The sequence below is a fragment of the Gallus gallus genome, chromosome 1, assembly GCF_016699485.2.
Source record: "Gallus gallus isolate bGalGal1 chromosome 1, bGalGal1.mat.broiler.GRCg7b, whole genome shotgun sequence".
Taxonomy (NCBI): domain Eukaryota; kingdom Metazoa; phylum Chordata; class Aves; order Galliformes; family Phasianidae; genus Gallus; species Gallus gallus.
The window spans coordinates 30,680,462-30,701,435 of record NC_052532.1 but is presented as its reverse complement, the minus strand read 5'-3'; the positions used below and the strand labels follow the sequence as shown (position 1 = coordinate 30,701,435).

Here is a 20,974-nt window from a genome sequence, read left to right as displayed (position 1 = left end):
TACACAAGTAGAAACAGAGCCACTCCTGCCAAAGGATGTTTATGCCTACAGAAACCATCACCCCACATCTTCAGGAAAACATGATTAACAGCGCTGTGCTGATCTTAATCAGATTTATTGAGACAAATGTTAAAAATCCAGAAGGGGCGGGAGGGGGGGGGGGGCATTAAAAATATATTGAAAAAGCAAATCGAAATGCCCACGGGGAGTGAGCTAATGACCATCTTCCTATTACCTCATGAGATCAGGAGGTCGGCCGATCCGGCCGCAGCGCTGCGGTCAGCACCGCGGCCACCTTCCCCCGCCCGAGCCCGGGGCTCCGCTCCCTCCCGTCCCCTCGGCACAGGTTGGCCGGCAGCCGCGGGCCCGCCGCCATGTCGGGACGCAGGGGGCGCCCCGAGGGGTGACATGGCGGCGGGTTGCAGGGGGCAGCCACCCCCGCGCGAGGACGCGGCCGCCCCGCTCCCCGCCCTACCCCCCTTCCCGAGGGGCTGCCGGGCCAGGCGGCATTGTTGGCCGCGTCCATCACTCCCCGGCCCGGCTGACATAATGAATGCGCTTGGACACACCTTCCAGCCCGGCGGAGAGGCGCGGCGTGCCTCCCCCGAGCGCTCCGCTCCCCGCAGCCCTCCCGGCCCCACAGCCCGGCGCCCCGTCCCAGCCCAGTGAGGGGCCGCGGCGGCCGGGCCGGGCCGGGCCGGGCCGGGCGGCCCTCGCTATGCTGCCCAGCGCGCTGTACTGGGACCTGGTGGGCTCCTCGGCGCTCCTCAACCTGCCGGCGGCGCCGGGCTTCGGCAGCCTGGGCAAAAGTTTCCTCATCGAGAACTTGCTACGGGCCGGCGCGCCGCAGAGCCCTGCCCAGCTCCGTCCCCTCCCCGCCAGCCCCGTCCCCCTCAAGCTGTGCCCCGCGGCGGAACAAATCAGCCCCTCGGGGGGTCCCTATCCGACCAGATGGGCTTTCCAAGTGCTTAACCCCTCGGCGGCGGACGGCGGCCGCCTGCCAGCACGGGCTCCGGCGGCGGACAGAGGCGGCGTCTTCCCGCCGGCGGCCACAGGTGAGCGCCGGCCGCGAGGAACGGGGACAGGGAGCGGGCGGGGCGGCCGGGCCGCGGTGGGGCTCTCGCCATCCGCGGCTTTGAACTTCGCGGAGCCGCGCACCTGTGGATGGAGTGAGCGCGGCGGAGCGTCGCTACTGGTCGCGGGGATGGCTGGAAGCGCTCTTCATCGCAGCTCCGTACGGCCTGAAGCGGTCCGAGAGCCCCGCGCTCGGTGCCGGGGAAAGCCGAGCGGCACTGCCGCCCTCAGCGCGGGGGAAGGACGGGCTGAAACGATTTTACGGAGCGAAGTTTATTTCCTAATGCGCCACGTGTGTTTTGCCTGAACAGAACCACTGTAAGGCATACTTAGGAGTGAGCGTTTCTGTCAGTCGTTAAGCTGGCTGAAGCTGGATTACAGAGTCCCTAAAATTCAGCCGTGGATGTTACATTTTCCCTTTATGTTTTAATGTATCGCTTTATCTCAGCATTCGGTGATGTGTTCAGAGTTTGATATATGATATTTCAGTCTTAAATGTGCTTAAAATAAGACGGACGGAAGCCTGGCTGTTGAGCTGAGGCTTTCAGGTGTGAAACGAGTGGCTCCCCGTAGAACCGAAATTGTTAACAGTTAATTTCTTTCCAAGTATATTTTTATTTCAATTAAATCCTATGAAGTGTTCTGCAAAATCCAAAACATTTCTTGTGCCTTCAGCGTTTCCGGACGTCGGTGATGTGAGCGTGTCTTAAGCATTTCAGTTCTTTAAACACATGTTCATGCTTCCCAAGGCAGGATAGAGGACAAACACCATCTTTCTGCAATTAGCTGCACATTCTTTTCTTTATCTTTCTTTTATTTTTATTTTTTATTTTTAAGTTGTAGAGCCAGTGCTGCTTTTCTATGCACAAAGCACACATAGAAGCAGGACAGCAGATCCCCCAGCACTCATAGCTATCAGTAGCCTTTTTCTAACTCTCACACATTACTTAAGGTTGAATTTTTCAAGTGCTCGCTCCCAGAGTTAGTTTTCTTTCATCGGCCTACGTGGGTACCTGTGGACTTAGCAAAGTGCTGCGTGGTTGAGCCTTCCTAGTAGTGACCCTACATTTCTTCCTAGCCCACAACTGGTTTCATAGGGAACTTTGGGATAAAGCACCAGACCCTTACATTTGAGCAGTGAGAAATACTAGATTTCCTCATGCATTATGCACTCATTAAGAAAGTCTGCTAATGTAGATGTACAACAGGGATGTATAGGTTCTAGCGAGGGTAGTAGATGCTGGTCTGACTGACGTCTTTTAGGGTGATGAGCAATCTTAGGATTCTGAGCTCTTGTAAATACAACCTAGATCAGAACAGCTCTGCTGAGCCAGATTTTGTAGTTTCTAAGGAGTCTCTTCTCTCTAGCATCGGCGTACTCTACAGGAACTGTTCACACACTGGACAGTAGTAATTCTCAGTAAGGCTCGCATGGTCAGGCTGTAGTTCCTTGCTTGTACTCTGGTAGGGGAAAAGGCTCTTTTATCAGAGTATGGATTTTCAGAGTTTACAGAGGTATGTTAACTTAGGAGTTTTTATTAGGTAAATCGCAGAATTGTAGGAGTTGGAAGGGAACTTTAGAGAACATTGAGTCCAGCCCCCTGCTAAAGCAAGCGCCTACGGCTGATGAGGTGGTTTTTTAATTTAGAGATTTTTATCTGTATTAAATATTTATTTGGAGGAGTAAACACATTTCAGTTTGGACTTCCAAACCTATATGACATTTTAGTCTGAGTTCTTATTAAACACTACAGAACAGAATAAAGCGAATTGCTTTAAAAAAAGCAATCTTCCTGACCTAACAAGTATTTACATATTATGTAGGGACCGAAAGTGCTCTAACAAACTAGATTTGCACAATTCAAGGTGTTTAAAGTGGGAAAAAAAAAAAAAAGACTAAAAAGTATCAAAATTATTGGGATCAGTAATCTGTATTGCATGTGTAGTCCCAAACCCTGGTGCAGCCACCAGAAGTTTTCAGGAGGCAAGGCATAGCAAATCACAGCAGAGACCCAACTCAACAAGCTGAAACATTTTACACATCCAAAACTAACATTTACCCATGGTGTCCTTTGAGGAATGACATGAGCAAAGCTGGAAGGCTCTCATCCATGTGTGCCATGGAGTCTGGCTGGGGTGGGGCTGTTGGTCTGTGCCATCTACTTGTGGTGGCCTTTCCCTTTCTAACTCTTCAGCAGCAGTTTTATTAGCAAATTTTCATTCATATTACTTACAGATTCGAACTGATCCAGTTTTATCATTCAAGTGTTTATCTGCTTATGTATTTTGAGTTCCCCTAAAAACGATCCTAAAGGAAAAACTGAACAAGTACTCAAGTACTGTAAGATGCATCATCTAATGAGTGAAAGCAATTTTGAAAAGAAATATTGTTATGTTCTCTGTAAATATTAAAATCACTTTCCAACATTGCATTGATTTTTATAAATGACATCAAAACATTTTTTTTTTTTAATTTAGCTTATTTTGACTTAAGAATCCAACCACATGAACCAGCATGTTTCTCAGAGTTTAGGAAGGAAAAGCAGAAGGAATGGTAATGGCAGGTGATCAACTTGCTTTCTGCGATGTTTGGCTTACAGCCACTCTGGATTCCTGCATGCTGCCTTGCGCCTTCCTTTCAAGCCACACTGTTGGTGATAGAACGTTGAACTGGGCCCACCAACACCAGCACACATGAAGCACTGTTTCTGTCTAACTGGACTGAATTTCTCCCAGTGTCAGTGCTGTGGTCCTGGTTCCTGTTTAGGACCTTTTGTCTTAATAAAGTAGAAATTAAATCCTACTTTGAGCTTTGTGAGAGCTTTGCATGCCCTGTAACCATGGCTGTACACACAGTGCAGAACCTGGCTCTGCTTTTTAAGCACTGGGCACCAGAAAAGTGTTCTTCCTAGGTAGGAACATTTAAAAATTGCACTGTTGTAAACCAGTTTTTCCCAGTGAAATGTATTACAGCTATGCAGCTTATACTTCAACCATGAAGAGGTGAGGGAAGCCTAAAGGAGAAATTTTGAGCAACCTAATGGACTCTGAGTAGGAAGGAAGTCCGCATTTTTTTGCTTGCTAATCTCTGATTTGGCCCTTCGCCTTGTAGTTCAGTGCTATCATCACCTTCTGGATAAAATGGAAAACTTGAGGGTTTCTCTCAGCATTTTCTGGCATAGGAAAATTATCTGGAGTGTGATGAGATGCAGCTGGCTGTACTACGGACTTTAAAGAGGTGCTCTCCACTTCTTTCCCTGTGACTTGATTTCCACAAGTACTGGTTGGCGCCGGCTCGGAGTGACCTCAGTGAGAAGTGTGCTGTTCTCTGCTACCTGAAATTATTTTCCACAAAATCTCTTATTTTCTCAAGTAACATGCCCTGGAAGGAAAATGCCAGTAAGTGCTTTGCAACCTGAATATACTTACTGGTACATACATGGCGAGAATTTGGCTTTCTACTTTAATCTCGGTGTTTTGATAGGTTAATGGAGAAAAGAAACTGAAAAGCACAATGAAACAAATAAAATAAACGTAATAGTGAGATACTTCCATCAATAAACTTTCTGAAAAATTAAACTTATGGGATTTTTGCCTAAGGCATCAGAATACAGTAGGAAAGAATACAGTACATTACATATAGTGTGAAAGAAGGTGATTAGAATAAGTAAATCGTAAACATAAAATTAACTTACACTAATAAACATTTGTTCAATGATATGGATGTGGCTTCTGTTTCTCCAACATTTGGGTACTTTACATCTGAATGCATTTATCATGGCAGCGTGCCAGTGAGATAGGAGGGACCTCTACTGCTTGGAGGAGCAGCTGGGGCAAAGGAAGTAACTTGCCTAAGGTAATACAGGAAACTGGTAACACTGCAGGGAAGTAAAACCAAGTTGTCATCTGCAGGCTGACTCTTTGGGCCAGCGTCAGTTTTTTCTCCTTGATGTGATGACCCTAATTCTGTCCTATAATAACCGTTTTGCTTTATTTCCTGCTTTTAGTAAAACCTCATCTTTGTTTATGACGAGCAGGAGGTAATTTAAATCACAGCATCTTTTTCTGCTTCCAAAAAACATCTTGATCCATTTGATAGAATTGATTTGAGGTGCCCAGCATGCCTTAAAAGAGTGGCTGTGCAGTGGCTCGTAAAGCTGCCTCTTCCCTCTGTGTAAGTTTGCAGAGCTAGACTGGTGCCTGCCCTACTACCACCCAGCACAGCTGGGCAGTCTGAGCACAGTGACAGCTGTGGTGGGGCAGTGCTGTGGCCTCTGGTGGCACTGACAAAGAACGAGGCTCCAGTCTGGTCCTTAGTGAGATTTGAGCACTGCCTGGGGATAGTAAGGGTCTGCAGTAGTAGTAAGGGTCTGCAGAAAGGCAATTATTTGCCAAAAGAAAACAGTGGAATTAATCGTGCCTACAGATAGCAAATTCATTTCTATAAAATGCCCTTTATACTTCAGATTGAAGTCTTCTGAAATTTCATACCATATTCATTGGGTTTTTAGAAAACAAATGAAGTGATAAGGATTAATCTCATCAGTCAAGTTCTCTACACAAATAGAGAATTTCATTAAGCTTCGTTGTGCTATCATTTTTTACATTCCTAAGTTCCCCATGATTTGGGAAGGCAAGTCTTCTGCCTCCATTTACCCCGGAAAGTGTTTCATAGAACATCATTCTTGCTTAATTCAGCTTCGCAAACTAATTTGTACTCTAATTTTTCTATCTTTGTGGTCAGTCATAACCTATAACAGAGTTGGGAATGAAATCTTTTCAGAATGAAAACAAGTTCAAGTATGTAAAGCCAGGGGAGGCTCGGGTAGGAATTGTAGCTCTTCAGTGCATACTGCTGGAGTAAATGATGCATTTTAGGCAATGGCAAGATTTTGAGTTGGGGTTGCAATGATGAAAACGAGTGAACTGCCCTGTTGCAGCATGTGAGCCTAGTTTCACCTTGTTTGAGGAAATTATTTCCAAAGTATGTTGATAACCAAAAGAAATAATTCTTTATGGCTGAAGTTTATCGTTTTTTCCAGCCTGCTTATGTCTCTAGAGAGGATGGTATTATTTTGACAAGATAAGAATGCCATCTTATTTCAACTGCTTAAAAATAAAGGGGTTTTGTCTAATCTAATTGTCCATATACCTTGTCTAATCCGTAGTTGATACAGAGAGACACCTCCAGAGAATGACACAACTTATCTTCTTAGACATATATATTAAGGTGCCAAGTCTTTGTGTAGAGCTGCTTATCTCCTCTCATTGACTGTACAGAAGGCCTAGGCAAAGAGCTTAGCACACCAAACTTTTAGACAGAGAACTGACAATAATGCCCTTAAAAATATTTAACCAAGAAAGAGAAAAGATTTTTTTTCCAAGAACTGGTAGGCAGAAAGTGCCAGGGCCATGTAAGCCTTTGGGCACCCAGCAGGAACCAAGCAAAGTAGGAGATGAAGCCTTCCAGATTCACATCTTCCCAACAGCAAAAGCATGTACAAGGCACGGAGAAGGTGGAAGGAGCCTTTATTGCTGATTCTGGGGGGTCCGTGTAGGCTTTGGCAGTGGTGTGGGCTGTGGACATTGCCTTTCCTTGTCCTAGCAGTGAGATCTGCATGCTTCCTTAGGCAGAGAAAACAAACCAGTCATCATGTAAAGCAAAGCGTGCCCTAATAATAAGGCATGCAAATGATACCTCTAAACACTGGCGGGCATTCATGTGATCTGAGCTAATCCTCAGTGTGACTCCGTCATCTACTACATTGCTGTAGGTGTAAGGAACCCGTAATCGTGCTGTTAGCACATTTCAAGCCCTATTTGGTGACATAGCTTTTCTGGAGTGACTACTCTGCTGATTTTTGAAAGCTCCACTGAGACCCATTATAAAAATGCAAGCCTGCTTCTCACATTTGCTTTTCATGCAGAATTCCCAGATATATTTTTGGAAGTACAAAAACATTTATGTGCATGTTTGCTGGGGTTTTAAAACTGATCTGTGTGTGTCACTCAGGTCTGCCCGTTTGTCTCAGCTTCCTCTGAGCATTCACACTGCCTGGTTTTACAGGAGAGAATGCAAAGCAAATAAGCAGGGGTGGACAGCTCTGAGGTATGCTGCATCACAAGTTCTTGCAGTACATTTTGACACATCTATGTGGTGCTGACCTCCTTTAGTGGGAGGTGGCAGCAGCTGCCACTTCCTTCTCATGGCCAGGTGCCCCCAAAGGCTTGAGGCTGCACAACCTCTGCCGTAGCACCAAACTGAATGCAGTGACCACAGGAACAGAGCTGTGGCCCATTTCTGAGGCCCATGGCTTGTGTTACAGAGCAGGCAGTGCTGTGTGGCTCAGCTGGACCTCTGACTTGCCCAGTCATTGCTGGACTGGCTGCAGGGAGCTCCTCAGGACGTGCAGCTTTCTTGCAACTTTGTAGAGCCTGCTTTAATCGTTGCCAGGAATGAATGTATGTGGGAAATTGCAGTTTACTTTTACCTACTTCATAGGCAGAAACTGTCCAGGTTTTTCAGATGAAATGGCATCATTTTAATGTTTACATATTAAATTCTCCTACCAGAGCTAGAGCCACTGGGGAAAGCAGTTCACGATGGCTTAGCAATAGTTGGAGTATCAGGGCTGGGTTCACACAGCTTGAGCTCTGACTTCATTCTTGTGCTCAGCATTGCTTGTTGCTGGCTCTGTGCTGCTCTCTGAATCACGCTTCTGAGGCGGTTCTGCTCTTGTCACAAGATTATACCATGTTTTTACCAGCTAAATGTGAGGAAAAAACATGTAGTGAGGGAAACCTGTGCAGGTAATACCAGAAATGTACCTTAGGTTTGTTTTTCCTCACAGCAGTTTGTCTTTTGCCCCTTCCCCTTTGCCTGCTGGCTAGTAGCCTGTACCATTTCTGAAGTCATTTTGTAATGCTCCAATTAGGAAAAGCAAACAGTGTCTTTAATAATAAGACATTTTAAAATTATGTATTAATTTCAGTTGGATTGGACTTAGGACCCTTACTCTCAAAATGACACAGGAAGGTTTTTGAATTTAGAATATCTTCAGAGAGGGAAGTATATTTTGAAGGGTCAGTGTCTGAGTGAATCTCTGAGTTTTAGCCCAGATAATCCCGAGTTCCATCTGCATGTTTCCTGTTATTTTACTGTCTGTTGGTAAAATGCTCTGAATTCACAAAGCTGAAGGTAAATGAGCATTATTACTAAAACTTTGCATACAGAAGTGTCAAAATAATTTATCTTGAGTTAAAATTAAAAAATTGCTGAATTCATTTTAGGTATTTCAACCCTTTATATTTATGTCCCAGTAAATATTCTTTTAAAACATATAGTACAATTTTGGGTGCCAGAAGTCATTTATACCAGACTCTGATGTCTCATTATTTTTTTTGCATCTGTAAAGCTGAATCTGTAAAGCCTCACTTTTGTGAAATGCTTGGATCTATACAGTGTCTGTTTTAATGAAATGGGAATGCTAAGCAGAAAAAGAATTAGGTATCTTGCATATAGAATCATAGAATGGCCTGGGTTGAAAAGGACCACAATGATCATCGAGTTTCAACCCCCCTGCTATGTACAGGGTCACCAACCACCAGACCAGGCTGCCCAGAGCCACATCCAGCCTGGCCTTGAATGCCTCCAGGGATGGGGCATCCAGAACCTCCTTGGGCAACCTGTTCCAGTGCCTCACCACCCTCTGTGTGAAAAACTTCCTCCTAATATCCAACCTAAACCTCCCCTGTCTCAGTTTAAAACCATTCCCCCTTGTCCTATCACTCTCCATCCTTGTAAACAGCCGCTCCCCCTCCTGTTTATACGCTCCCTTCAGGTACTGGAATATGAATTATTAGGATTTAGCCCATGGTTCGTGTTTAGCTGATGTGACTTGAAGCAAAAGCTGCTGTTTTGTTACTGTATGCTTCATTCTGGCCAATAAATACAGAACTACTATTCTGACATTTCAGCAATTTTCATCCAAATAATGTTTGCTTTGAGTTGCTTGACCCACAAATATTGGTAGAGTGGCCCTGATACATGTGACCACAAAATGAAAATATAGGCAATGCTTTCCATATGCATTAAGGTGAAGGATTCATGTTTTTCTCTATGTAGAGCTCCTGAAGTGAAGTTCAGTATCATTGTGTTGTGCCATTTTCTTTACTGGTGTAACTCTGTAACTCCTCCACTTTGCTCTGAGTGCAGCTGCTTCTGAAGACATGACCTAGAACTGTGGTTAGATAGACCTAACGATTTGCTCACAGATCAGTGTAGTTGAAGCACATTAAAGAAGTTTATAAATCAGACATGTGCATTGGCTATAGGTTTAGGAGAAATAATGTCACTTGCTATTATTCCACAGGATCTAGAATGAATCAACCTTGAGAAATAGTCTCAGGAGCCACTTGGTTCAGAGTTGTATGAAGATATCATTTTCATCTTACTGCTTAGTCAGACACCTTCCCTTGGAGGAATACATGCCATGTGGTCAAAAAAACCCACAAACAAAAAAAAAAAACACACAAAAACAAACAAACAAACAAAAAGCCAGGAGTTGGCTGAGGAGATGAAGTAAAATGGCCAAGAAAGACAAAAGCATGACTTCCATTGTCTTGAGCAGATCTCTGCTTGGAGCTCTCTGCTGCTTGCTGTGCATTAAATCACTGCCACAACATAGTAGAAGTATGTGGCTAGTTTGAGGTTTTCTTAAGCAAGTTGCACAAGTTTCGATACTGATCCATCTCCTGGCCTTTATGACTGTAACTCATTTGTTGAGAAATTTACTAAATGGAAAAAACCTACCTTTTCATATTTCTCTGTCTTTATTTGTGGGAGAATGGTATCTATCTGAAGCAGTAGGTCATTCATTCCTTATTTATCCAGCTGTCTCCTGGTACTCATCTATATCATGATTAGTACCACATTATCAAAAAAGAGCAAGGAACTGGAGAGAATTAAGGACCCATAAAAGGGAAAATCAAGGACAGACCAACATGACAAAAATCATATGACATGAATAAGTTGCTCAAGCTTTGATTAATAGGAAGAAGACAGTATAGAAGTCAAGGAATATTTGATACATATGAGTGTTTCAAAACTGTAGCAGATAAAATGTTAGCAGCAGATAGAAGGTATTCCTAAGAGCAAACTTTCATGTTCAGGAGGAAGGCTGAGATTATCTGGTAGGTCTTTTTCTTCTCCATCTTCTGTGCTTCTTTAGTTACTGTCCACCTTATGTACCTCTCCAACTGCTCTGAAGTCCCTTAGATATATAGACAGATAAAATATGGCTGCATATTCTTGATTCTTTAAAGCTCTGTGGGACAGAGTTCTGTATTTGATAGTCTCATGTGAAAGAGAAGCTTTAGAATACTAATGCCTGGCATAAATCATTACTCTTTTTGCAAGCATGCACCCCAAATATAGGCAATTAGTTCAGCATGCAATATATTGTTATTTCATTAGAAACAGCAGTGTTGATGAAAAGCTGCAGTAATAAAACACTTAATCATTATAAAGGCATTTTCTCCTAAGCTTGTATGAATTCAGATGAAAAGAGGTAAGTATTTTCGAAATGTTTGGACTTAGGCTTCTACGGCAGTCTTCCATTGCTTTGGAAGATAGCAGAATTGTACGCCAGAAAATTTACTGAGACGCCCTAACATGTACTTACTCAAGAACCTCATTCTCAGGGATCTTTCCTTTTAAATTCAGTTGAAAAATCCTCAAAAGTGAAGAACACTACTTATATACATTTATTTGTATTCCTTCCTTGTTACTGATTTCTTAATTTTTTATCTGGGTATGGAGTTACCTTTTAAACATAAGGGTCTGGTGGTTCATTGTTTCAAAAAATTCTATAGAAACACTGCCAAATATTACCTAATTCTGTGGGACAATTTTGCAGTTTTGATTGTGTTAAGCAGAGCTGTCTTCAGCAGGTGGCTTCTTGAAATTTAGAACACTTCCCAGAGAGATCGAGCTCAATATTAGGAAGGCAGAATCAGGCCTTGTAGTTTTCGCCTGGATTGTCTCATTGCATTTTGTTCTTTACGTTTCCTTAGTTATCAAAGTCTTTATTGATTTGAATACAGTATGAGGAGGAGAGTTGGGGATTCACTTTTAGAATCCATCTTTTTTTTTTTTTTCTGAGATATGATGCCTATCACATTAAATAACTACTGTTAACAGTAGTTAACTGTTAACTTTATGAGATGCATTATACTAATTATTTTGACTGCATTATTAAAACATGTTCAGTCCTAATATTTAGGATTACAGCAATTAGAAGTGTAAATTTCACATCCGTAGAGTTTCATTCTTATAAGAGATATATTGTGAGAGTTTTGCATATTGTATTTAAGCAATAGATACAAACTAACCTCGTTAAAATTAAAGAGCAATTACTTGGTTTATCACTGTTTGCCTTAAAAAATATCACCATCTTGAAAAAAAGAAAAAAGAGCTTGTGGGGCAGGACTTTACACACTGACTTTTTGGACGACTGTTGTTATGAATATCACCCACGCTCAATGGGTAATCAATTAGATCTATGCTTTCTTTGCAGCTCTTTCCAAACACTTTTTTCTCCGAGCCCCGCCATTCTACTCAGCATGCTGCGGTGGGTCCTGTCAGCACCCTGCATCCCCCACTGCTTTTCCAAGTAAGTTTTTATGCTTCATCAGTAATGCTTGAGTTATTCTGTAAACCAAAGCAGCAGGATTTAATGTGTTCTGGAAAGCTAATTGGTGATGCAATGGCAGCAGCTAATTCCTTAGTAAAATCACAGCAATCCTATTCAGAAGGTTTCCAAAGATTTATCAAACTTAAGTACACTGGGCAATTGTGAGAGATTTCTAATGGCATTGAGACACCCAGACAGAGCTAACCTAGGAAGTCTCCTTGTTTTCAGTTTACTAGAAAAGATTCTTTTAAAAATCAGCAACTCTTTTTAAAATCTCTCAATAAACATTTGCAAATAAGAAAAGAGCTGAAAGATCATAAAATGGATGCTGCATTTTGATGTCTGGTAGGGATACATTATGATTCAGGAAGCTCTAGCATTATTTAAATAAAATAGTCATTCTTTTTGGAGCAGTCAAATGCATGCATGTGTTTAATTCATTTTTCTTTTTTTTTTTTTTAATTATAATGTAAAAATGTGAAGACATGTTGAGGAGAATTTTTGCCAGTATACCTTTTGCACCCAGGATTAAGAGCTGGAATACATTTCCATTCAAATCTGAATTTAACCTTGATTGTGAAGTTTGCATGCCCTGTTGTAAGAACGTATATTCTTGATTTTACATGTTTATGGCTCAGAAACATACAGAAGACACATCTCCTGGTCTTTCAAAAAGGAGAAAAAGCACAAATCCTTTGTCAAATCCAAATGGAAACTGGAGTTCGTGCATGCTGTAGCATATACTTTTTTTATCACAGTTGCATTCAGACCCTTCCTGACTACGTGCATGTGTTTTATGAATGTTTCAGAAGAGCAGTTGCTAAGTTGAATGATTCTTGACAAGTGAGGCAGCAAATGCTGGCAGTTTAATGAGCTGCAAGTTTCTGAGCACCTCTTTAGGGGGCTGACACTTTCCCACAGAGCATTTTACATGGCCCCGGCTCTCCCACAATGGTTGACAGCACCATGACCAATCACCACTTTCACTTTACTCATCCACACGCGACCTCACCACAATTTTTCACTGTGCAGATGAACTTTAGGAACCATTTCACATTGAAAAGGCCTGGGCAGGGGTCAGTTGCCCTTTTGTATGGCCATAAAGCAATACTCTATGTGCCAGTCTTTTCTCCTGTCTCACATTCCAAGAGATTTTCGGGACACCATTTAAAGCACTTGACTGAAAAATAAAGCAGTGAATGAAACTGACTTTTATAGACTCATTCTAGCTCATCTTCCCATATAACCCTGTCTACCTGAAAAGGGATTTAGTGGATGAGCTGAGTGTATACAGGGACTTGCTGAATACATAGGCCTATTATCAACTGTGGGGATTGTTTATTAACCAGGACTGATACACTACTATTTTGGAAGTGACCTATTAATTGTCCATTTAACTAGAATGTATTGAGTTCAAATGAAAAAATGGAAACCATGACTAAAGCTTTTACTTGCTCCTTCAAGGTGGTCTCTGCCACGAAGGCAAATGAAGATTGTTGCACAGATTAGGGGGGACATTTATCACGATATACTAGGATACAAACAAAAGTCTTAAAAAAAAAAACAAAACAAACCTACAGAAATTAAACTGGTAACATAGGGAAAGGTCGGTAACAGATTCACATTTATGTCAGTAGAACATGAAGTCTTTTGACGCACGTTCACAGCAACAGGTTTCAAACTAACTTACTTCATTTCGATAGAGTTGTAGTGAATCAATGACTGCATTTCTTGGCTTACTGAAAAATCCTTTACCCCACAAACTGAAATGTAGTTTTTGAGTGCAGAGTCAGAATACATCTTGAAATATGGGGTGATCTAAAAGAAATCTAGGCTACTCAACTGGGGATGAGTATTTGTTATCTCAAACATGAGTCTCAAATTTTTTGACTCAGTGATGGATGACCCAACAGTTGCTTACTGCTGCTTGTGATTGTTCTGTTTATGATTAAATTTTGTTCAGTTAGGCTTCTAGAATCAGTCACGTATTGTGCCTTAGAATGTGTAGATTCTTCACTACTACATTGCTCTAATGCAAGTGTTGAGCTGTACCCTGCATGCTGCCTGTATAGGAATTAATTGGCACCTCAGGAGGCAGGCAGGAGGCTGTTTCTTTGCTGATTGACTGTGAACAACCAGCCAGGCAAGACAAATTTTAAGGGGTCACGTAATCTGGCATCCTATGTCCTGGGTTGACAACTCCATTGTGGAATTCATCCTGGGTGTCAAGGGCTAGCCCTGTGAAGCTCACTGGTATCTCTTGTCCTGTGAGAGGAAGTATCAGCTCTTCCACTGTCACTGTGTACCTTCCAGCACACTTGAGAACTGCTGATGATTCATCAGAAAGGACTTGGAGGCTCTCTGGAAAAAGGAACCTAAATTCCCCAAACTCCAGCGAGATGTACAGAAAGTACAAGTAAGGAAGAAGAGCTGGTGTTTGCAGCCAGCTTCATGTGCAGGGTCAGATCATGGTGCTGGGGGCCTTGAGGGAACTATGTGCTCCTCAGAGAAATATCATAGAATCATAATCGTAGAATCATAGAATGGACTAGGTTGAAAAGGACCACAATGATCATCTAGTTTCAACCCCACTGTTATGTGCAGGGTTGCCAGCCACTAGACCAGGCTGCCCAGAGCCACATCCAGCCTGGCCTTGAATGCCTCCAGGGATGGGGCATCCAGAACCTCTTTGAGCAACCTATCCCAGTGTGTCACCACACTCGGGATGAAAAACTTCCTCCTAATATCTAACCTAAACTTCCACTGTCTCAGTTTACGACCATTCCCCCTTGTCCTATCACTGTCTACCCTCATAAACAGCCGTTCCCCCTCCTGTTTATAAGCTCCCTCAAGTACTGGAAGGCTGCAGTGAGGTCTCCCTGGAGCCTTCTCTTCTCCAAGCTAAACAAGCCCAGCCCCCTCAACCTTTCCTCACAGGAGAGGTGCTCCAGCCCTCTGATCGTCTTAGTGGCCCTCCTCTGGACCTGCTCTTAAGAGCTCTTGTAGTTACTGTACTGGGGGCCCCAGGCCTGGACGCAGTACTCCAGATGGGGCCTCCCAAGAGCTGAGTAGAGGGGGACAATCACCTCCCTCTCCCTGCTGGACACCCCTTTTTTAATGCAGCCCAGAACACAGTTGGCCTTCCAGGCTGCAAGCACACACTGCTGGCTCATGTCCAGCTTCTTGTCCACCAGAACCCCCAAGTCCTTCTCCGCAGGGCTGCTCTCAACATGAACCCAGCTTGCCCTTTACAGAAACCTCCACTGTGACATTTTGACTTTTGTTCTGCAGATAGTTTGTTTTGGTTTGGATGGAGAGTCACTGTGTGATAAATATCAGGACAGTAGCCAGTAGGTTATGATTTTTTGTATCTGTTTCCAAATATTGTTTGAAAACTGAAAAACATCTGTATAAATTTATACTTCTTTATACTGTAACTTTTAAAGTTAAAATAATTACTTTTTGCCAGACGCTGTTATAAGGAACAAATAGAAAGATGGTTTCTTAAGGTGTGGAAAAGATTTAAAAAGGCATGTCTAGTAGAAGCTGCTAAAAGCAGTTGTGCCTAAACAGTAGTGTTTGACAGTGGTCTTTAGGGAAAGATAACTGTATACTTGCTCAGCTATTAATATTCATCCTGTGCTGGTCTCACTTGAAGGCAGGATACATGGGTAATGTATATAATATCAAACAAGTAGAACATGTGCCACGGAAGTACCACAAGTCAACTTTTCAAGACATACATATACACACTTTAATTTTTCATTGTCGTACATACACAGTTCTATAGTACCCTCTGTGTATGTGTGTTTTTTTTCCTCTACTGGTGTTTAAAGATACTTGTACTCCTGTGTATTTATGTATAATATACAGAATTTGAAATGTGGTGTAGCCGCAAGGAACAGTTTGTGAAAGCTGCATCTGGATTTGATTAGTGTTTTCAAGAGCACTGTATTTATTTAACAAATATATTTAATTCCTCTCCACTACTTTGACAGTTGACTAGAATAGACCTTTTCATGAAAGAAATGTACAGTGTTTTCAAAAATCTGGTTTAGATAAGAATTTTGCCATTGGCTTTGATATGGAAATGATTAAATCCTTGGCAGAAATTGAACAGCAGCACACCTTTGCAGCTGCTGTAACTCTAAAGTCTCGACATGTGCATGTGGGAAGGTGTCATCAACAGGACAGCTTATACCTTTAAAGTCCAAATTGCAAGTGACACAAACCAAAGCCACCTTTGTGGCTGCCCTCTCACGGAAAGGTCATAGGTGTCTGACTATATGGCATGGCATGAATCAAAGGACTGCTCTTTGTAAGTGTCCCATGCAATTTCACCTCTAATGCTTGGTGACAAGCCCTATTCAACTAATCTCAGGTACTGCTCCCTAGGTGAGCATGTGGGGAAACCTGGGACTGATGGAGCCATACTAAGCTTCACTAGGACTGCTCCCATTGCACCATGGCTGTGGGAGAGGGAGCATGGGAAAGCACTAGGTCTGTGGGCTTTACTGGGCATGAGGAAGGCAAAACATTTATCTGGATTTATTTTTTATGTGCTCTTTGTGAGGCCAATGAAGAGACAATGTGAGCACTTCCACTTTTCCACTGCAGTCCTGTCCCACACATTTAAAGCTGTTCTCTAGGATAGGCTCCCCTCTAGGTGTAGATCGAGTGGGTATGATTGAATTCATTGAAATCTGCCTTACTAAGGACTTGCTGTGGGGTGTCAAAAGATTAGAAACTAGAGTGAAAGGAATAAGTTCAAGTACTCCCCAAATCCTGTAATAAAGAAATTGCTGTGGTTTCCAGAAAAAGTAAATGAATGGACAGGGATTTTCTGAGAAATAGTTCACTCTGAAAGCCTTTCATTAGCAAACAAAACTAAAGAAAGCCTATTTAGATTCATTGAATCAGTGTTACAGACCACTTTTTATCTGGTTCTGCATCTCAGACAAGAAAATAAACTCCTAGGAAATCTTACTGTGGTTTACTCAATCATAATGTGCAAAATAAAGCAGCGTAGTTTCTCCCTGACTGTATTTGAATTTTACAGTAGTATGGGTCCAGTGTTAATGTTCCTCTATGAACTCATCTGATTTACTCTTTATCATGTCAAGGGGAGACTCCTTACCACTGACAACACCTCTAGATCCAAGTGAGGATTTAGCCCTTAATGAACATGACTGAAGCATTACGACACACTTCTAACACCAACAAATCAAAAGTGGGACAGTGGTCTGCTAGCATTTTAATGAACAGCACTTAATATTTCTCTAATATATGTTAGTTATTATGTGAAACTCTCATTTATTTCCACTAGGAGAGGAAAGTGTCCTGCCTCTTCTGACCCAGGAGTCTAACTCCAAAGCCCGGAGAGGTATATTAAGAAGAGCTGTCTTTTCCGAAGACCAGAGGAAGGCTTTGGAGAAAATGTTTCAGAAGCAGAAGTATATCAGTAAAACAGACAGGAAGAAACTGGCGATTAACCTGGGCCTGAAGGAGTCTCAGGTAAGGAATGACTGAAAATCCATAACTTTCCATCCTTTTGAAGAAAAAATCTTTAAAATGGCCTTGAAGGAGGTAAATTGTACAGCGCAGAACGAGCCCTGAGCTGCTTCGTCCCGACCTCAGTACCAGGGGACATTGTAGAACAAATCATCTTGAGTGCAGTCACATGGCAGGTGCAGGACAACTGAAGGATCAGGCCCAGGCAGCATGGGTTCATGAAAGGCAGCTCCTGCCTGACCAGCCTTATCTCCTGTGATTGAGTGACCCGCTTGGTGGATGAGAGAAAGGTTGTTGTTGTGGTCTACCTAGACTTCAGCAAAGCCTTTGACACTGTCTCCCACAGTATTCTGAAGAAGCTGGCAGCTCATGGCCTGGATGGGTACACTCTTTGCTGGGTAAAAAACTGGCTGGATGGCCAACTTCAGAGAATGGTGATGAATAGAGTAAAATCCAGCTGGCAGCCAGTCACAAGTGGTGTTCCCCAGGGGTTGGTATCAGGGCTCTTCCTGGGGATTTTGAAAGTGCTAGCGTAGACACCAATTTCTGGAGTGTAGCTGAAAGAGAGTGAGAGTTGACAGTATACTCAAATTTCTTTGCATTTGGCAGGAGTAAATGTGCTTAAGATATGTGTGGCAGGAGCTGTCTGGTGAGCAGAAAAACCTGGGAATGGTGATGGGAGCCCTCATCATTTTTTTTTTCTTGGAGATTTTCAGAACTTGACAAGGCCGTAATCAGTTAAATCTAACTTTGCAGTTGGCTTCATTTTACATGGAAGATAAGATGTTGTGATAGCTTGCAACCTGAATGACTCTGACTCCATCTCAAGCAAGCTATAAACAATAAAATAAACAGTATGAGCAGAGCTGTCATCTCTGCAGGATAAACTATTTCAATTCAATGAAAATGTGCAATTGCACTCACCAGTGAGCTTCCTAAAAAATCCTAGCATATAGTCATATTTCTAATACCACAGTTGTTTTTACTGAGGTTTTCATCTACATTCTTGATATTCAAGAGAGCCCTGGGAAATAAGAAAATAATGAAATGAGACACAGATAACAGGTACCACAACTGGAAAATATATTTTTTTTATATTGATAGACTAGATGATACCCACATCTAATTATTTTTTTCTCATAAAAGGAAGAGTACCATGTAACCATGAACCATGCATGTTAGTTCTTAAGTTATCTGACTGATCATACTGGAGTAGCGATTCCTGCCAGCTAAGGCAGTGACTCTCAGTCCTTTGCAGGTGTATCCCCCTTGCCCTTGTATCAAGTATCTGAAAGCTAGAACTTCATGCAGATATTTAAGAGAAAAAAGAATATAATGTGAATAATCTGATTGGATTCCCTTTCACAAATTCTCTTAATCTAACAGTTCCTACACGTATATTTCCTTAAGCTGTTCCCAGCATTTCATTAATGTCTTTGAGCACTCAAGCTGTGTAAATAAAAGTTTCTGAAAAATGAATTTTATTTCAGAAGCACACGGTTCTAGGCAACCCTTGGGAAACTGTACTTAGACAGATAAAATATCTTTAAATTGTAACTTCTGTGTCATTTTGAAGCTTTATGATGACCAAGCTCTGCTTGCGGATGGGACAGTCTTAGCTCTTATAGCCTCTTTTAGAAAGAGTATTTACCATTGCTAGTGTCATCATCTAATTTTGTGAATGACAATGCTAGTTTACACTGAGAATTCTTATCTGTCTAGAAAGATTATAGCGAAGGAGACTGCAAAACCCCTAGCCCTGGTCTTTCGTCTTTCCAGTTTACACCAAATAATCACTTGCTTGAGGTAGGGAAAGTCAAAGAGAGTATTTGGCTCAGCTGTAAGCAAATAGGAATTGAAAAATGCTCAGCTCATGTCAGTCAGCTTAACTGGATCTACTATAACATCAAATAAAGAAGGAAAACGAAACTAAGGGGATGGAAAATTAAATAAATAAATAAATAAAAAAGCATGTAAAGGCAATGTTACTTAAAGAAAAAAATGCTAATAAACTCTCATTAACTTGCAAACCAGGTGAAAATTTGGTTTCAGAATAGAAGGATGAAGTGGCGAAACTCCAAAGAAAAAGAAGTGCTTTCAAACAGGTGCCTCCAAGAAGGTCTTCAGGAAAACTACCTCTCACAGTCTGCCATGAATTTTGCCTCCCCATGTCCCTCTGTGTGGGAGGTGTCTCAGGAGCAGACAAGTCCAAGGTGGAAGGAGAAGTCTCCAGGAAATTCTGAAAGACTGACTAGTACACAACCACCTCCAAGAGCAAACTCATCACAGAGCCCACTGTATTTGTATCCTGACCATGACACTGCAAATAAGGCAGTTACATCATCAGACTAAGAATGTAGGGCCAGTTTGTAAATTGAGTGGAGAGTGCAGGCTTCAGATGAGAGGTCTTCTAAGACTAACAATATTTGGACACTGTAAAGCTAACTAGTTATGCCTCCTAAATTTGCTAAAGTCTAACACCATTAAAATGACAACTAATGATTTAAGAAATATTTTTCAATACTCAGTCTTTTCACGTCTCTTTTCCAGTCTTGTAATGACCTTAAATGTGAAATAGAAATTGATGGTAAGTAAAACAAAGTGAAGAGCATGAAGCTGAAGTTTTGCTCTGAGTTAAACATCTGCACTGTGTATAGATTTTCATTAAAACACACTGATAGAAAACCACTTCTATCTCTCACTGCATTCAGACCAAGCAATTTATTTTATGCATGAGATGAGAATAACCCTGTTTCCCTGAAGATAATAAGTTGCTTTGGGTTCTTTTTGAGATTGATTAAATGACACAGTAGGTGTGTATTAAACAAATGTAAGCATTTTTGGTATGTTTCCACCATCTGTCCTCACCTGTATCAGTATCCAGCTAGTTGTAAATAGCACAGTCGCACATCAGCCAATAACCATAGTAAAGTATGCAATAAAAAGACAGACAGCCAATAAAATGGACTGTGTTTAAGCCACTTTCATTTGGATGCATACTGGGAAATACAATTCACTAACTCCTTTATTTTTTTCCTGTGGGTGAAACTGAAACCACTCTCAACTCAATTTCAGTGGATTTTGTCAGATTATTAGTGCAGTCTCTTATAATCTGTGCTGTATTTCAAAATTATGGTGGCTATATGCAGAATTATTGCCCAAATGGATTAGGCAAGAGTGCTAAAATTGGAAACTCTACCACTGCAGCCTCTCTTAGAGAAGTACTGAAGGAGAAGGCATGCTGTAGTTGTCTGATTGCTGACTTATTCCTCATTAAACTGGTACCCATTAGTACATGTCAGCATACATCTGTATCAAAGGCAGGACAGCATTCTGTGTAAGGCAAGGAGCTTGAAATAGTAGTATTAAAATTACTCAGCTTGAAATGTTTTGCTTGCTTCATCCAGTTGAAGGAAATCACTTTGGAAGGTAATGATCAACTTTTCTTCATTTGAAAGGCCTTGGAGCTCAAAATGGGAGCAGAAGGAGCAGCTTTTTGTTGTTGTTTGTTTGTTTATTTTAACCATACATTTGTGGTTGCATCTGTTGAGAATAAAAATGAAAAGTATTTTATCCTACAGGCAAAACCTTTTGGAGAACATTTTGGCTTCCTCAGGACACCTTCATCTGTGTCAGATAGCCAAAAGAGATGGCTATGGTAATTTCATCTGGCTTTCCTCATCGTGTATGTTATG

At 41.9% G+C, this 20,974-nt stretch overlaps 1 protein-coding gene across 1 annotated transcript; it reads left to right on the top strand.

Moving 5' to 3' along the window:
* The first annotated feature begins 584 nt into the window (after nt 1-584).
* On the top strand, nt 585-20,257 carry DBX2 (developing brain homeobox 2). The gene is given in 4 exon segments (NM_001397014.1): nt 585-1,055; nt 11,652-11,747; nt 17,095-17,282; nt 19,314-20,257. Coding segments are annotated over 4 exon segments (939 nt in total). The 5' UTR covers nt 585-718; the 3' UTR covers nt 19,632-20,257.
* Nucleotides 20,258-20,974: the final 717 nt, after the last annotated feature.